This window comes from Cavenderia fasciculata, assembly GCF_000203815.1.
Source record: "Cavenderia fasciculata unplaced genomic scaffold Scf_Dfasci-F-a-25c12.r2-5, whole genome shotgun sequence".
Classification (NCBI taxonomy): domain Eukaryota; phylum Evosea; class Eumycetozoa; order Acytosteliales; family Cavenderiaceae; genus Cavenderia; species Cavenderia fasciculata.
The window spans coordinates 1,310,056-1,325,183 of NW_004457729.1; the positions used below are offsets into that span (position 1 = coordinate 1,310,056).

Below are 15,128 nucleotides of genomic sequence, written 5' to 3' on the forward strand. Positions count from 1 at the left end.
TTAAAAAAAACTCTCAATTAATTAATTTATGTTTGAATCCGCGTGGATTGTTTCGTAATCACATGAGTGTTGTTGTGATGTGTGGGTGTGTGCATCTTGAAAACAGCAATACACAAAAAGTTAACTAAGGTCTATGCCATGCACACAAACTGTTTGAAAAAGTTTAGTTTAGTTTAAATAATATAAATATAGATAGATAGAGATAGATAGATAAACGAATCATCATATATGTCAGCAGTATCACTATCAGTACCAGGGTGTTACAAAGTTCCAGCTAAACCCGCGAGATGGGTATTTGCGATGAGGCCATTGGTCAGTGACTATCCGGCCGAAGTGATGAAACATTTGTTTACGGAACAAGAGTATGCAGCGGTGATCAAGAGTTACAATAGAATCATTAGTAATCATCAATACCTTATCCCTGGATTCGTACTTTTCATGATTTGTGTGGCACTGTTTGTAGTCACCTTTGCCATTGACAATGTCAATAAAACAGTACTCTACATTCTCATTGGTATAGCTGGGTTCCTCGTACTAGTCATTTTAGTTCTTGTCTTTCATAGACGTGAAAATGTATGTATGCCCACAATCAAAAAGGTGTTAACAACAACCTTTATTCTAAAAATAACTAACTATATCAATCTATTTTTATCTTTCTCACTGTGTCTTAGGCATACCAATTATTAAAAAAACATGATAAATCTTTTAATGATCAAGATTCAGTAAAAGCAAAAGGAATATCATTAGAAACTCATAAACGTTTAAAGGATCATAGAATCTATTATGTTCTTCATATTAAATATCCAATGGAAGCTGTATTAAAACAATCACAAGATTTTGCTCAACCTCAACCTCATCATCAACATGGATCTCAACCTTCATCATCAACATCATCATTACAACCAATCATTTTAGATTCTTCTTCTTCACAACAACAAAATATCATTCATTCAAGTCAATCTTTAGAACCTTTAAATATGAGTACAATGATGGAAATAGAAATGGATACCAAATAATCAACTCAACTACAAACATTTTAATCCATTTTGTATTTTTCACTCTTTTGGAAATTAATTTCAATCAATTGGTATCATACTACTTACTTACAACTACGTATATAATCAATTCAAATCAAATATATATCAACATAGATTTATTTGATGTGTTTTCAAAAACAAACAAAACAAAACAAAAAAAAGATAAATAATCTTTTTTTTTTTTGTTGTTTCTAACTCCCATCCCATCCCCTCCCCTTCCATCCTTATACTCCATCCTCTTCTTTTCTTTTTTTTTTTTTAATTATTTAATTATTTAATTATTTAATTTATTTAATTTATGTTTATGTAAATAAAACTAATTCTTCACTAGCAGTTGGATGAATAGCGCAAGTATTATCTAAATCTTCTTTTGTTGCACCCATTTTAATGGCAACTGCAAAACCTTGAATCATTTCATCACTGCCGATACCGATCGAGTGGATACCGAGCACCTTTTCTTCGGGGCCAGTGACAATGAGTTTCATAAAGGTCTTTGGCTTGTACGTGTCATTGACGGCGTAAAACATGTTGGTGAAACTACTATTGTACACTTTGACATTATCTTTGCCGTATTTATCGATGGCCTCTTTTTCAGTGAGTCCGACTGTACCGATGGGTGGATGCGAGAAAATGACGGTGGGTACGGTATCATAGTCAAACTTGAGATTGGTCTTGCCGTTGAAAAGACGTTCGGCAAGACGACGACCAGCCTGGATGGCAACGGGTGTCAATAAGAGGTGACCAATGACATCACCGATCGCATAGACACCTTGAGTGGTTGTGTTTTGGAAATCGTCAACTTTGATGTAGCCACGTGTGTCTAGCTCGACGCCAGCAGCCTCCAAACCAATGTCTTTGACAATAGGTTCTCTGCCAATCGCCCAGATGAGTGTGTCGACTGGTTCGAGGGCAGTGTGGTTGGTCGTGACGACAATCTTGCCGGCGTCGTTCTTTTCGACCTTGGAGATAGTCGAATCGGTGACAATCTCAAGTCCAGTAGCACGCATTTGTGCCATCAACTCGCGTGACAACATGTCATCAAATGTACGCAAAAAGTGGTCGTGACGAATAACGAGTTTGGTCTTGCACCCGAGTGCGTGCAAGATACCGGCTAGTTCGACGGCAATGTAGCCGGCACCGACAATCACAGCGGTCTCTGGCAACTCGCCAATGTCAAAGAATCCGTCGCTTGTCAGACCGAGATTGGCACCTGGCACATTGGGGATTTCCGGACGTCCACCAGTAGCAATCAAAATGTGATCGGCAGTGTACACCTTGCCGTCGACTTCAACGGCATTCTTGCCTACCAACTTGCCCCAACCTCTAATCGAAGTGACACCACTATTGTTCAACATGTTTTGATAGATGGTGTTGAGACGCAAGATGTAGGCGTCACGCGACTGCTTGATGGTTGCCCAATCATGTTTGATCGAATCGGCTCCCTTGAAACCATAGGAAGGGGCACTATGTAATTGTTCGGCCAAGTTGGCAGTGTTCCACATCACCTTCTTTGGCACACAACCTACATTGACACATGTACCTCCTATTCTACCAGCCTCTACAATAGCTGTCTTTACTCCATATTTGGCTGCTCTTCTTGCTGATGATACACCTCCACTACCTCCTCCTAATACTAAATATTGAAAATGATTATTATCTGACATTGTTGTTGAAGTAAAATATCTATACTTGAATTGTTGTTGTTGTTGTTGTTGTTGTTGTTGTTTATTTGATTGATAAATAGAAGAAGAAGAAATAGATAAAGGATTAACAATCAATAATGTTCTTTTAAATAATCCTTCTAAACTACTTTTAATCATTGATTGTGTAAATTAAAGCAATTAAAGTGATCTTGCTTGCACAAAGATTCTTTTTTTATTTTTTTGAAAAGATTCTTTTCTTTTCTTTTTTTTTTGGAACCTTGTTCGATTGGGTCTTGATTGTATTCATGAATCAAACTATCAATAATCAATATTTACGTCACTTTAGAAATATTACTATGACTTATTTATTACTACTTAGTACTTTTGAATTTATAAAAATAGATAAATTGATATGATTTATAATTATTTATTTTTTTTTTGAAAATGTTTAAAAACTTTAATTTAAACAATAATGATTTTATGTGTTTCGTATTTCTTATATTATTACTATTGGGGTGATGGAGGATTGGATAAAAAAGAAGAAGAAGAAGAAGAAGAAAAAAGAGTATATAATGTAAAAAAAAAAACAAATCATCACACAAACTATTTGGTAATACTTAATTAAAAGAATTATTGATTGATTGTGTTGTTGATTGTTTTTCCAGGTTTTTTGTTTGTTGTTGATAATTTGGATTGGATTTTGAAGGTTACAAAAAATTTGTTCTTGATTTGTTAGAGTATTCAGTTTGTTGTTGTTGTTGTTTTAAAGAAAATAAAGGTTTGGTTGGATTTGTTGGTTTGTTGGTTGATTGATTAGAAAGAAGATTTATCCAAATCGTTAAAGTATGGATGTGAAAGTGCAGCCTTTGCAGAAATTCTTCTTGATGGTTCAAATTGAAGCATACTCTGTGAAATATTAAATAATAAATAATTAGAGAACAATAATTTACTTGTTTGTTTTTGTTATTTTTTTGACACATACAGAAATTAAATCAAGAGCAAGTGGATCAGCAGTTGGGAAAGTTTTAGATAAAGGTTGACCTGGCCATTCTGGAAAGGCAGTTTGAACGTCTGGTAATTGATTGAAACCTGGCCATACGGTATCATTGGGAGTACCGAGGATACGGAAGATGCGATAGATCTGATCGATTTCACAATCGCCAGCAAACAATGGCTTCTTGTTTAACATTTCACCAAAGATGCAACCGACTGACCAAATATCGACTGGCACCGAGTAGGAGCGACTGCCCAACAACACCTCGGGAGCACGATACCACAAGGTGACGATTTCGTGAGTATAGACACGCACGGGGATACTAATGGCACGAGCCAAACCGAAATCGGCCAACTTGATCGAACCGAGACGATCAATCAACAGATTCTGTGGTTTGAGATCACGATGAAGAATACGATGGCTGTGACTGTATGCCAAACCCTTGAGAATCTGATACAAATAACTCTTTACCAATTGTGGATTCATCGATTGCACAGAATCCATATATTTCTTTAAATCTTGATCAAGGAATTCAAATACCAAATATAATCTATTTGTACAATGTAATACATCATATAATCTAAGAAATAAGATAAGATAGATAAGATAGAATTAGTACTAAATTGACAATTATACATTTAGTTTAGTCTAACATACGCAACGACATTTTGATGAGGTAGATCTTTCAAGATTGAGATTTCTCTCAACGCAGTTGATGGAACACCGTCATCTTCCAATCTAATCTTTTTGAGAGCAACGATTCTTCCTGTTGTCTTTTCCTTGGCTTTGTATACCTTTCCATAGGTACCTTCACCAAGCTTTTCTAATTTATGGTATCTTGATAATCCTCCATCTAATGATTCCATCTCTCTATATATCTATCTCTCTCTTCTTTTATATATTATTACAATAACCTTGTGTGTTTTTTAAATGATACTATCATAATATAAAATGTATGTTAGATCATCTCATCTAATCTCTGTCACTCTCTATCACTGTCATCATCATATGTCATGTGATCACATGACACACATAAATTCATCATAAACAAACACTTACTTTACAATTGGTGGTTATAGTTATATATATATATATATACTCTCTCTTTCTCTTTGTTTTAATGTTTTATATATAAATGTATAATATAAAAAAGGATAGATGGTAATATTCTAGAAAACAATGAAAATAAACACAGTCCTCTCAATTTAATGATGGTTGCTCTTTCACACACACAGCCATCATCCTCTTTATTCTTATTTTCAGTTCTTTGGCGCCAATTCCAATTTTTTCAAAACCAACAACACAAAAATATTCGAACTTCAAATGAAATTATTACACCCAAATTTGAAACAGCTGACCCAAAGAATTAATTAATTATTATTATCTATTTATTTTGAAGAAAAATCTTTTCCATGTGAACATCTTTAATTGGTAATTGAGATACAATAAAATTGGTATTGGTGATAGTAGTTGGATCCTTTTCAAAATAATGTTTGAGTAGGTCATAGTTGCACTCTTTAAAAGTCACTTCTCTAAGACAATAGTTTTTATCAAATTCATGATAGACACGTGTATCCAAGCATCTAATAATAACATCATCAACTCTTAAAAAGAATCTTTGTAATAGGAATACTGAATCTTGCATTACTCTCTGAAATAAATATAAATTAATTAATAATTAAATAATTAATAATCATCTTAATTTCCAATAATATATGGTTAGACACATACAATTTTAATTGATAAGATTGAAATTCCATTATCTGCCAATTCATCTTCAAACAATGTAACTTCATCATAGAATAGAATGGGATCTGGTCTCTTTAATTTTTCAACATCAATTTGTTCAGTTGTATTTTCAAAAAGATGCTAAATAAATAAATAAATTAATCATATATTATAAGATAGGGGGTTAGGGGTTAGAGTTTAAAGGTTGTTTCTTTTGTCTTTTCTTGACACATACAGATGGTTTATCTTCTCTATTTACATAATTATGACCATCTTTTAAGATTGAACCAATATAGGGGGTGTTATAAGTCCAATCATATTCCTTTTCAATTGATCCTCCAAAACCTTTGTTTACCTCTTCCCAAAACTTTGCAGACGATACCTTGATCGAATGATCTGTTGTTTTTTGCACCAATGACAATGCGTCGTAGGCATTGTATACCATCGATATTGAACCATCAATCTTTGAAAGACTGACAAAGTTGTGACCAAAGATCATCTCTGGCAATGAGTTGATCGTCAATTCTCTCTCCCATTGATCTTTTTCTGCAGAGTTTAATATTGGTTTCTTTGATGTTGCTATTCTCCATCCTTCAATCTCTATTCCAGATTGAATCAATTTATGTGATGATTTTGTTGTTGTTGTTGATGATGTTGTAGTCATATCTATCTATCTATCTATTGTTATCTATATCTAAACTTCTATCTAATTGATTTTCAAAGATTCACATTTTTAAAAAAACACAAACACATTGCAATGATCGTCGGGATGATCTGTTTTCGTCATGATTATGGTCAACTAATAATAATAATTATAACAATAATAATAAAATATATTTATATTTACTGTGTTGTTGTTGAGTATACAAATATTTGATTGGTTGTTTGGTTGTTTGATTTATTTTTTTAGATCTTTTGTTCACCTTCTTTAGCAACAGCTAAATTCATAATTTCAATAAAACCTTTACCTTTTGATTCCTGTTTGACGAGATCATCCAATTTTCTGAAGCTTCCAGGATCTACTAGACAAACCATAGACAAACCATTTTCATTATCCTCTTCTTCAATCTTGAATACTTGTGTGGCAATCTTGTCACGCAATGCTTTTGGATCTTTTAGGGTGAGTGTGATGTTGAGACGCATCTGTGCACGTTGGATGGGGATGATGGCACCAATCTGCTTGATCACCTCTAATGATTGTTGTTTCGAGCTTTTAGTTGGATGGATGGAATAGTGGACATCTCTCATTGCCTTTTCTATGATACCAACTGGTATGGGTCTTTGTGTCTCTGTATTGACACACTTTTCAGCCACCAGATTGGCTATATCTCTAAAGGTTTGATCGGCATGATTCTCTCGCTCTTTACTAGATACTTGCAACTCTCCTTTCTCCAAGATCGTCAAAATAATCTCATCTTCCTTGTCTGTATTGAATGCCTTTAACAATTCCTCCTTTTTAGCTACTACTCCTTTCGATACATTGGTAAAGATACGATGAATTTGTATAACTTCATTTAAATCTTTTTCACTAAGAAGTGGTGTAGTTTACAGACATAAAGTTAGTACACATGATATCAGATGATAGTATATATATATTAGATTGTGTCGATCATCAACAAGATAACATACATCTTTGTTCTCCATGAAGTTACTTTAGATGGATAGCAAGCAATTTCAAATCTAGCTCCTCCTTTTTTAAATCTAACTACAGCTATATTAGTTAGTGTCTTGTTATTTACAGGTGTGAAAATACTCATTCTAGAGAGATAATAATAATATATAAATATATATAAATAATGAAATAAATTAAAAGTTTGTTGACAAAGTGGTAATGTTCATCGTTTTTCAAAAACACGAACACACAAATAATTAAATTTTCCCAGCCGATTCTCATTATTATTGCTATGATATTATTAATGATTTAACAATATTCACACTTTTTATTGTCTTGGTTGGTTGTTGATCCCATCAATCATGGATAAATCTTAACAACAATATTAAAACTATTTTTAAATAATTTCTGTTAACTTTCAAGTTTCCTCTATTTTTTAAATATTAATATTATTCTTTAATTATTTATTTATTCTTTTGTGAAAATGAGAACCAACCAATTAATTGTTTCAGACGACTGACCAATTAATATATTAATAAAAAAAGGGGGGGTTGCCTTTTTAAATTTCCTTTTAAAAAAATCATGATTTAAAAAAGACACGACAATTACAATTGCATACCAGTCTGAAAAAGATTTATAATAGTCTCTTTCTTGTATAGTTATAGAGATAGATAGTGATGCAATTAATAGAGAATATAATAGCGATAATAGTTGTACTTTCTATTACATATCTTTATAGAAAGAAACAACAAAGACAACAACAAAGAGATGACCGTTCTACTTTAAACAAACAAACCAACAACGAAAATGAACCAATAGAGATGATACAAGCAAAACAAGAGTTTATAGATAGATATTCAAATAGTTATGGTTATGATAACACCATTGATACAATCAGAAATGAACAGTTTTCTCAATTAAATGGTACCGTACCGACCGACCATTTAGGAGGTAATCAATATTTGTACTTTTTGTTAACCTTTTACTTTTATTATTATTTGTAGATTGTGTATATTTAGATCATACAGCATCAACATTATATTCAAAAACTCAATTACAAAGAGTAATGGAAGAGCTTCAAAAATCAATGTTTTCAAATCCTCGTATGTAACCAAACATATTATGATATTTGTTAAAGTGCCTTGGTCTTCTTCTTCTTCTTCTTCTTTAACACTTTTTAATTCCTTATCGATTATTTAGATTCACAAAATCCAATTGGATTAAATACAACAGAACAAATTGAATTGGCAAGAGGAAGAATATTAAAATATTTCAATGCACCTTATAAACAATATTCGGTGATATTCACATCTGGATGTACCGATGGTCTAAAAAAGGTTGGTGAATACTTTCCATGGAAATCATCATCTACCTTTTATTATTCACTCGATTCTCATAATTCACTTGTTGGTATTAGAGAGTATGCATCTGAAAAGGGTTCATCATTTCAAGCCATTCCATCTTCTTATTTTAAGAAATCTGGAAATTCTGATAATATAATCTCTGCAATTAAAAATGGTCAAGAAAAGAATAACCAACAACCAAATACATTTGATTTATTAGCATTCCCAGCTCAATGTAATCATAATGGTTCAAAATATAATTTAGATTTAATTTTAAAAGTTAAAAAACAATTAAAGTATGTGTAGAGAAAAAATATATTCTTTATTATTATTATTTATTAATTCATTTAATTTTATTTTATTTTAGAAATGTAAAAATATTATTAGATATTGCAAGTTTTGTTGGTACATCTACATTTGATTTAACAGAGTATCCAGTAGATTTTGCAAGTTTATCATTTTATAAATTATTTGGGTATCCAACTGGGTTGGGAGCATTGATTGTTAGGAATGATTGTTTTGATATCTTGGAAAAGGTGTATTTTAGTGGAGGAACTGTCAATGCATCATTGGCAAGCGAAAGATTCCATGCATTTAGAGAAAATAATTCACAAAAATTTGAAGATGGAACTGTCGATTATTTGGGTATAGTCTCATTAAAACATGGATTTGATATCTTGGAGAATCTTGGAATGGATAATATATCAAAACATACCTTTTCATTGATTCAATACGCAAAAGAACAAATGTCTGAAATGGTTCATGCTAGTGGTATCCCTCTAGTTACAATCTATACAGATAATCATTATCAATCATCTCTGGAACAAGGTGGTATCATTAATTTTAATATTTCTGGTCCTTCTGGTCAATTATTGGGTTTTAATGAAGTTGAGAAATTGGCATCTCTACGTAATATTTTTATTCGTGTAAGACAAAAAAAAGAAAAACAAAAAGAAAGGAAAAGAAAAGAAAAGAAAAACAAATAATTAATTTAATTAATTTATTTTATAGACTGGATGTTTTTGTAATCCTGGAGCATGTCATGGATATCTTGGTTTATCAAAAAAGGATATTATAAATCATCTTGATAGTGGACATGTTTGTTGGGATGATAAAGATATTATTGATGGTAAATTAACTGGTTCACTTAGAGTTTCTGTTGGTTATATGTCTAATTTTAATGATATTTATGTATGTCTAAAAAAATATAAAAGAAAGTATAAAGTATTAACATATATATATTTTTTTATAGAAATTTTTAAAATTTTTAAAAGACACATTTTTAAATAATGATTATACATTATTAAAACCAATTAATCAATCTAATGTCTCAGACGTTATGATATTGAGTGAAATTAATTTATATCCAGTTAAATCATTTGGACCATGTAAAGTTGATAGTTGGGAAATTGGACCATCAGGATTATTGTTTGATCGTGAATGGACATTGGTAGATCAAAATGGAGTGTATATAAATCAGAAAAAGCTACCAATCCTATCACTCATTACAACAAGAATCGATTTACAAACAAGAATGTTGGTTCTAGAGGCACCAGAGATGAGTACTCTAGAGATTCCACTCGACTATTACCCAGTTTCATCAATGGATCTTGTACAGGTTTGTGGTGATAGTATCAGCGGACTATTATATGGAAAAGAGGATTTTGATAAACTTGGTATCAATATTAGTGAATGGATGTATAAATTCACTTGTAAATCTTGTCATCTTGTTAGAAAAAGTCCCGATAGTCATCGTATCTCAAGATTAGCTTTTTTATCAAATCAACAGCAACAACAAAGTAATAATAGTAATAGTAGTAGTAGTAGTAATCAACAACAACAACAATCGCAACCTCAGACATGTAAAACTAGTAACAACAAGAATGAGGAAATATCATTTTCAAATGAATCACCATTCTTGTTGATTAGTCAAGTATCTGTAGATGACCTAAGAGAACGAGTTGTTGAAAGAAACAAGGAAACTAGTTCAAGATCGGATTGGGCATGGATTACAAATGAAAGTTTTAGAGCAAACTTTGTAGTGACTGGTGGCAAGCCATACCAAGAAAGTAATCTAACCGATTTCAAGATTGGATCATTGTCATTCCGATCGATTGGTCATTGTAATCGTTGTAAAATGATATGTATCAACCAAGCCATTGGCGTGGAAGAAAGAGAACCTTTGGCTACTCTGGCAACATACCGTAGAAGTCAAGGTAAAATTGTTTTTGGTCAACATCTTCAATTTTTAAATGGCGATGATGAAAAACAAAATGATAAAATAATAGTTTCAATTAATTCTATTATAACTACTAGTACTATAGTAAATAGTGAATAAAATGTATTATTTATAATATTATTAAGATTATTTTTTAGTTTGTTTTACTGGTCTTTCAGACGTACTTGTAACCACTGGTGAACTTTGTTCCAATTGTTTACGTTTTAAATCTACTGATGTGTCTAGTTTGGCAAATGGTAATGGTTTTTTAACAGTAGTTGTTGTTGGTTTGGTAACAACAGTATCTTGTTTAATATCAGGTTTTGATGGTATTAATTTTTTTGGTGGAGTATTACTCTTTACATTTGTTGATTTCTTTTTTTTACTATCACTAAAAATAAATAATTAAATAATTAATAAATGGAAAAATTATTGTCGTTAAGGATAACATACTCATCACTATCTTCATTGGTTGTAATATCAGCATCGTCATCATCAACTATTAAAGTATTTGATGATTTTTTTGTTGTTGTTGTAGTTGCTGGGGTGGCCTCTGTAACTACAGGTTGAACAACTGTTGGTTTTTCAATAGTCTTGTTTGGGATTGATTGTAATTGAATAGATTCAATCAACTCGTAAAGCTTTTTAGTAACAAAACTTAATTTCTTTTGATTGGCAATGGTAATTACAATTTCTTGTGATTTCTTTAGTTGAAGTTGTTGGAATAAATCATAACATATTTGAGCTCTATTATGATCAAGGGAATCCTAAAAAAAAAAACAAAGTAAGTATAAATATTTATATTTACTTTTTTTTTTATAATTACCAACATACATTAATCATTCTAATTAAAACTGCATCAAAATCTGCTTGATCTTTAGTTGTTAAATTACCTTCAAAAGATAATTTATTAAATCCAATCTTTTGTTTTAAATATCTAAAATAAATAAATAAATATGGTTAATATATTATTTCTTTTCTTTTCTTTTTCTTTTTTCTATTTTTTTTTACTTTTCTTGAAGATTTTGATTAATAATTTGATCATTTAATAAAAGTGGTAAATTAATTTGAATGGGAGTAAGGATTGGACGTGGTAAGGTTTGAGGGAAATCAGTACAAACGATACAATGGATATGAGAATCATTGAGACCTACAACCCAACAAGTTGTTGATGATAGTTTGGTTGCCATTTGTTTAAAGTCCATGAGCGGTGACCATTGAAGTGGTGCCTGTTTGGTTGGCCACCCACGAGTAAGTGTTCGAACGACAGAGTTGGAGTCGACAGTGGTGAGGGTCGTGTCACTATTGTTGGAGAAACCAATCCACTTTAATGTTGCATTGGTAGAGATGCAGATTGGTCCTTGGTAGATAATGTTACCAGTGTTTAGGTCTTGACAGACAAGTGTCATTTGGTCAGCCGTACCATAGACCAATGCAAGAACGTCCTTGCAAGAGATTGACATGGTAACAAAATCACCTCCAATGCTAAGCTGTGTGAATTGAACACCACCAAGTGTAAAAATACGAACCGTTCTGTGGTGTGAACAAGCTGCAATGTATTTACTGCCAATGGCAACACCTACGATTGGATCGTTGGCAGCAATGGTATAGGTCCAGCTACTACTGGCACCCAAGCTATCAAATGCATTAAAATGTAAGAGGTTCTTGCGAGATGATGCAAATATGGCACCCTTTTCACCAAGAGCTCCCATATCCAACATGTTATTATCGGTAATGGTAACCTTTCGGTGTACACTAGCTTCATTGAATTCAATTTCAATTGAACCTGGTAGCTTTTCATCCTCCTCTTCACGTTTTACAATACAACCAATCATATTGTATGCCATAAAATATCTCTTTTTGTTGTTTAAAAACAATGTTGATCCTGGTTGAAAAGATGCCAATTTGTTTTGTTTGGCAACTGTCTTTAGAAGTATTTCATAATCTATTGGAGCTGATGAAGCGTTTGATTTGGTTGTAGGTTTTGAATATGATTTTTGAGGTTGGATTGACTTTTTCTTTTTAGCACTATATTCCATTCCATTTTCATCAAAATTGGTATCACGGTCCAAATCTTCATCGTCATCATCTACAAAATCACCAAAATCATCATCCATATCTTCATCATCCATAGCTTCATCATCCATATAAGATGAAGAAGAAGAAGAAGGTTTTTTTTTCTTTTTATCATCATCTAGGAAATCAAAACTATCATCATTTTTGTTTTGTTTTGTTGTTGTTGAAGATGATGAAGATTTTATCTTTTTTAATCTTCCTCCAACTACTTTTTTTTCTTTTTCTTGTGTTTCTTCTTGTTCCTCTACTTCTTCTTCCTCTTCTTCTTCTTGATCCATTTCATCATCTTGTAATAATTGAGATAAAGCTTGATGACTTGATAAAGTAGCACCTTTTGATGGATGTATCATATTTTTTGGTATTACATTTATAAATGTACCAATTCTACCTTTTGAATCTATCTATATATAAATAAAATTAATAAAAAATAATTTTAATTTTCTTCTTTTTTTCTATCTTACAAAAGAAATTGTATTTGAAAGTGGTTTCCAAGCAAGATCATAAATGATATGATCATTTTTAATTAATTGACCAATGGGACCATCATTTGGATTGGCTTTTGACCAAATCAATAAATGTTTATCCAATGAACAACTGGCCAAATACTCACCATTTGGTGACCATTGAACAGAAAGAATGGTTTTGGTATGACCATCATTTTCAAAGGTAAAGATTTCTTTCCACAATTCATCTTGATCATTATCTCCATCCTCTTGTTTTTGTAAACAAATCACTCCATTACCAACTGGAATTGATATAATCTTACTATTTGGATGCCAATCCATTTTAATATTTGTTTTACTCCTAAAAATAAATAAAAAAAAAAAAGAATAATTATTATTTTGATATTTGATTTGATTTGATTTCCTTTTTGTTTTTCTTCTTACAAAAAAGGTGAAGGAGAAAACAATTGTTTTACAAAGATTGGTTCAATTTTATCATCATTGAATGTAGATGTTGACCAAATCTTGATAGTTCCATCGGTTGCACAAGAAGCAAGATAGTTTCCATCGGGACTGTATGCAATTGTACGAACCATGGCATCGGGGTGAGCACGAAGAGTAATGATGAGTGATGGATCAATCATACTAATAATCTTGATAATGTCTTTTGAACAAACTGCCAAATACGATCCAGTGGCTGTAAATGCCATATAGGTTGGTGCATTTGAAAATGATAATAATGATTGTGCATTGCTTTGAATGGCTGTCGTCGAGGATGAATTAAAATTCTTTAGATACTCTTCAATCTTGCACATCTTTATCGATCCATTGTCATCATCACTCGATGAACTAACCAAAGCGTTGCCATTGGGCGACAATGCGATATGAGTCAATGGTGATGATGTGGTTGGATGATTTGCTAATTTCATGATCATTGACTTTGTACTAGAGTCATGAATGTTTATTTCATTGCTACCATTTGATGATGTTATTACATATTTACTAAAGTGGAGTAAAAGGATAGAAAGAAATGAGTTTACTCTTTAAACTCAAACAAATCTAAATTACAACATACTTGTTTAGCGGATGATAAAAGATTGATGCATTTGTATTTAAAGGTTGTGAGTCGATGAATCCTACTCCTGCTCCTCCTGCTCCTTTTGATTTATTCGACATTCTCTATCTTACCAAATGTAGATAAAGTTTGAGTTCTACTCTTTTTAAGGTAAATATTATGTATGTCTAGAGCCCAAAGTGCAAAAAAGGAGGGAAAAATTAACCAAGTATTTATTTTTTTAAATTTTTTTGAACTTCTTCTTGCTTTGAAATGCACTCTTCAGAGATGGGTTGATGATAAAGAGGTTGTATATATTAACTGTATGTAGACAAAGAAAGACAGAAACGGGGTAAGGCATGTTGCAACAACTCCAAAGGAAATACAAAGGATAAGCAAACCGAGAAAATACAACAAAGATATAAAAACTACGAGAATCGAAAGATCAGAAAGATTCACTTCAAAAGACAAGATCAATACTCAAGGCATTTAACATAATATATATAAATCAATTGATTGTATCATGCACATTCCTCAAGAATCAAATTGCAACTATGATCATACCAGACCGTAATAGACGAAGAGCAGCTATGGCCATCTTTTCAAAAGCTTAGTAGAATATGTTTAGAGCATTGGATAGGACTTCGTACTTACAGTACACTCACTCCGTTGGGCATGGGTAGATTTGTAAACTCTATGACAAGGGTGAACTGCAAGTACGAACGAACCTCTGCCAGCAGCTGGGATATTATCTATCTCAATTATCGTATGTACAAATAAAAAAAAAACGAACGAACAAATTTTGATGTCCGAACCCATAAGAAACGAATCAGTGTCGTTCTGCGATCGAGATATGTCGCGCTAGACATATGTACTTACTAGACCATACTTTAAGGATCTCTTAACAGTGTGCGACAAACTATCAAGTCGAAAACTTGAATCATATTTAAGTAAGGATGATGAATTGAAATCGCTTGACC

At 32.0% G+C, this 15,128-nt stretch overlaps 7 protein-coding genes across 7 annotated transcripts; 2 read left to right on the forward strand and 5 right to left on the reverse strand.

Moving 5' to 3' along the window:
* Window positions 1-228: 228 nt before the first annotated feature.
* Window positions 229-1,016, forward strand: DFA_00838 (uncharacterized protein; the record flags this gene model as incomplete). Its single annotated transcript, XM_004358762.1, has 2 exons — window positions 229-573; window positions 672-1,016. 2 exons carry the CDS (start codon window positions 229-231, stop codon window positions 1,014-1,016), a joined length of 690 nt encoding a protein of 229 aa, XP_004358819.1.
* A 323-nt stretch (window positions 1,017-1,339) lies between these two features.
* On the reverse strand, window positions 1,340-2,857 carry gsr (glutathione reductase; the record flags this gene model as incomplete). The annotated part of the gene is made up of 1 exon (XM_004358763.1): window positions 1,340-2,857. The coding sequence occupies one exon, from the start codon at window positions 2,855-2,857 to the stop codon at window positions 1,340-1,342; it is 1,518 nt and encodes a 505-aa protein (XP_004358820.1).
* A 636-nt stretch (window positions 2,858-3,493) lies between these two features.
* cdk1 (p34-cdc2 protein) lies at window positions 3,494-4,540 on the reverse strand (the record flags this gene model as incomplete). Its single annotated transcript, XM_004358764.1, has 3 exons — window positions 3,494-3,586; window positions 3,663-4,254; window positions 4,332-4,540. The coding sequence occupies 3 exons, from the start codon at window positions 4,538-4,540 to the stop codon at window positions 3,494-3,496; spliced, it is 894 nt and encodes a 297-aa protein (XP_004358821.1).
* Window positions 4,541-5,058: 518 nt separating this feature from the next.
* DFA_00841 (uncharacterized protein) lies at window positions 5,059-6,066 on the reverse strand (the record flags this gene model as incomplete). The annotated part of the gene is made up of 3 exons (XM_004358765.1): window positions 5,059-5,325; window positions 5,406-5,543; window positions 5,638-6,066. 3 exons carry the CDS (start codon window positions 6,064-6,066, stop codon window positions 5,059-5,061), a joined length of 834 nt encoding a protein of 277 aa, XP_004358822.1.
* Window positions 6,067-6,308: 242 nt separating this feature from the next.
* sbds (Shwachman-Bodian-Diamond syndrome protein) lies at window positions 6,309-7,159 on the reverse strand (the record flags this gene model as incomplete). Its single annotated transcript, XM_004358766.1, has 2 exons — window positions 6,309-6,930; window positions 7,032-7,159. 2 exons carry the CDS (start codon window positions 7,157-7,159, stop codon window positions 6,309-6,311), a joined length of 750 nt encoding a protein of 249 aa, XP_004358823.1.
* Window positions 7,160-7,691: 532 nt separating this feature from the next.
* Window positions 7,692-10,695, forward strand: mocos (molybdenum cofactor sulfurase; the record flags this gene model as incomplete). The annotated part of the gene is made up of 6 exons (XM_004358767.1): window positions 7,692-7,965; window positions 8,019-8,117; window positions 8,215-8,653; window positions 8,725-9,283; window positions 9,369-9,581; window positions 9,610-10,695. The coding sequence occupies 6 exons, from the start codon at window positions 7,692-7,694 to the stop codon at window positions 10,693-10,695; spliced, it is 2,670 nt and encodes an 889-aa protein (XP_004358824.1).
* A 55-nt stretch (window positions 10,696-10,750) lies between these two features.
* DFA_00844 (uncharacterized protein) lies at window positions 10,751-14,270 on the reverse strand (the record flags this gene model as incomplete). The annotated part of the gene is made up of 8 exons (XM_004358768.1): window positions 10,751-10,777; window positions 10,810-10,966; window positions 11,029-11,342; window positions 11,410-11,512; window positions 11,587-13,052; window positions 13,113-13,455; window positions 13,539-14,096; window positions 14,170-14,270. The coding sequence occupies 8 exons, from the start codon at window positions 14,268-14,270 to the stop codon at window positions 10,751-10,753; spliced, it is 3,069 nt and encodes a 1,022-aa protein (XP_004358825.1).
* Between the last annotated feature and the right edge of the window lie 858 nt (window positions 14,271-15,128).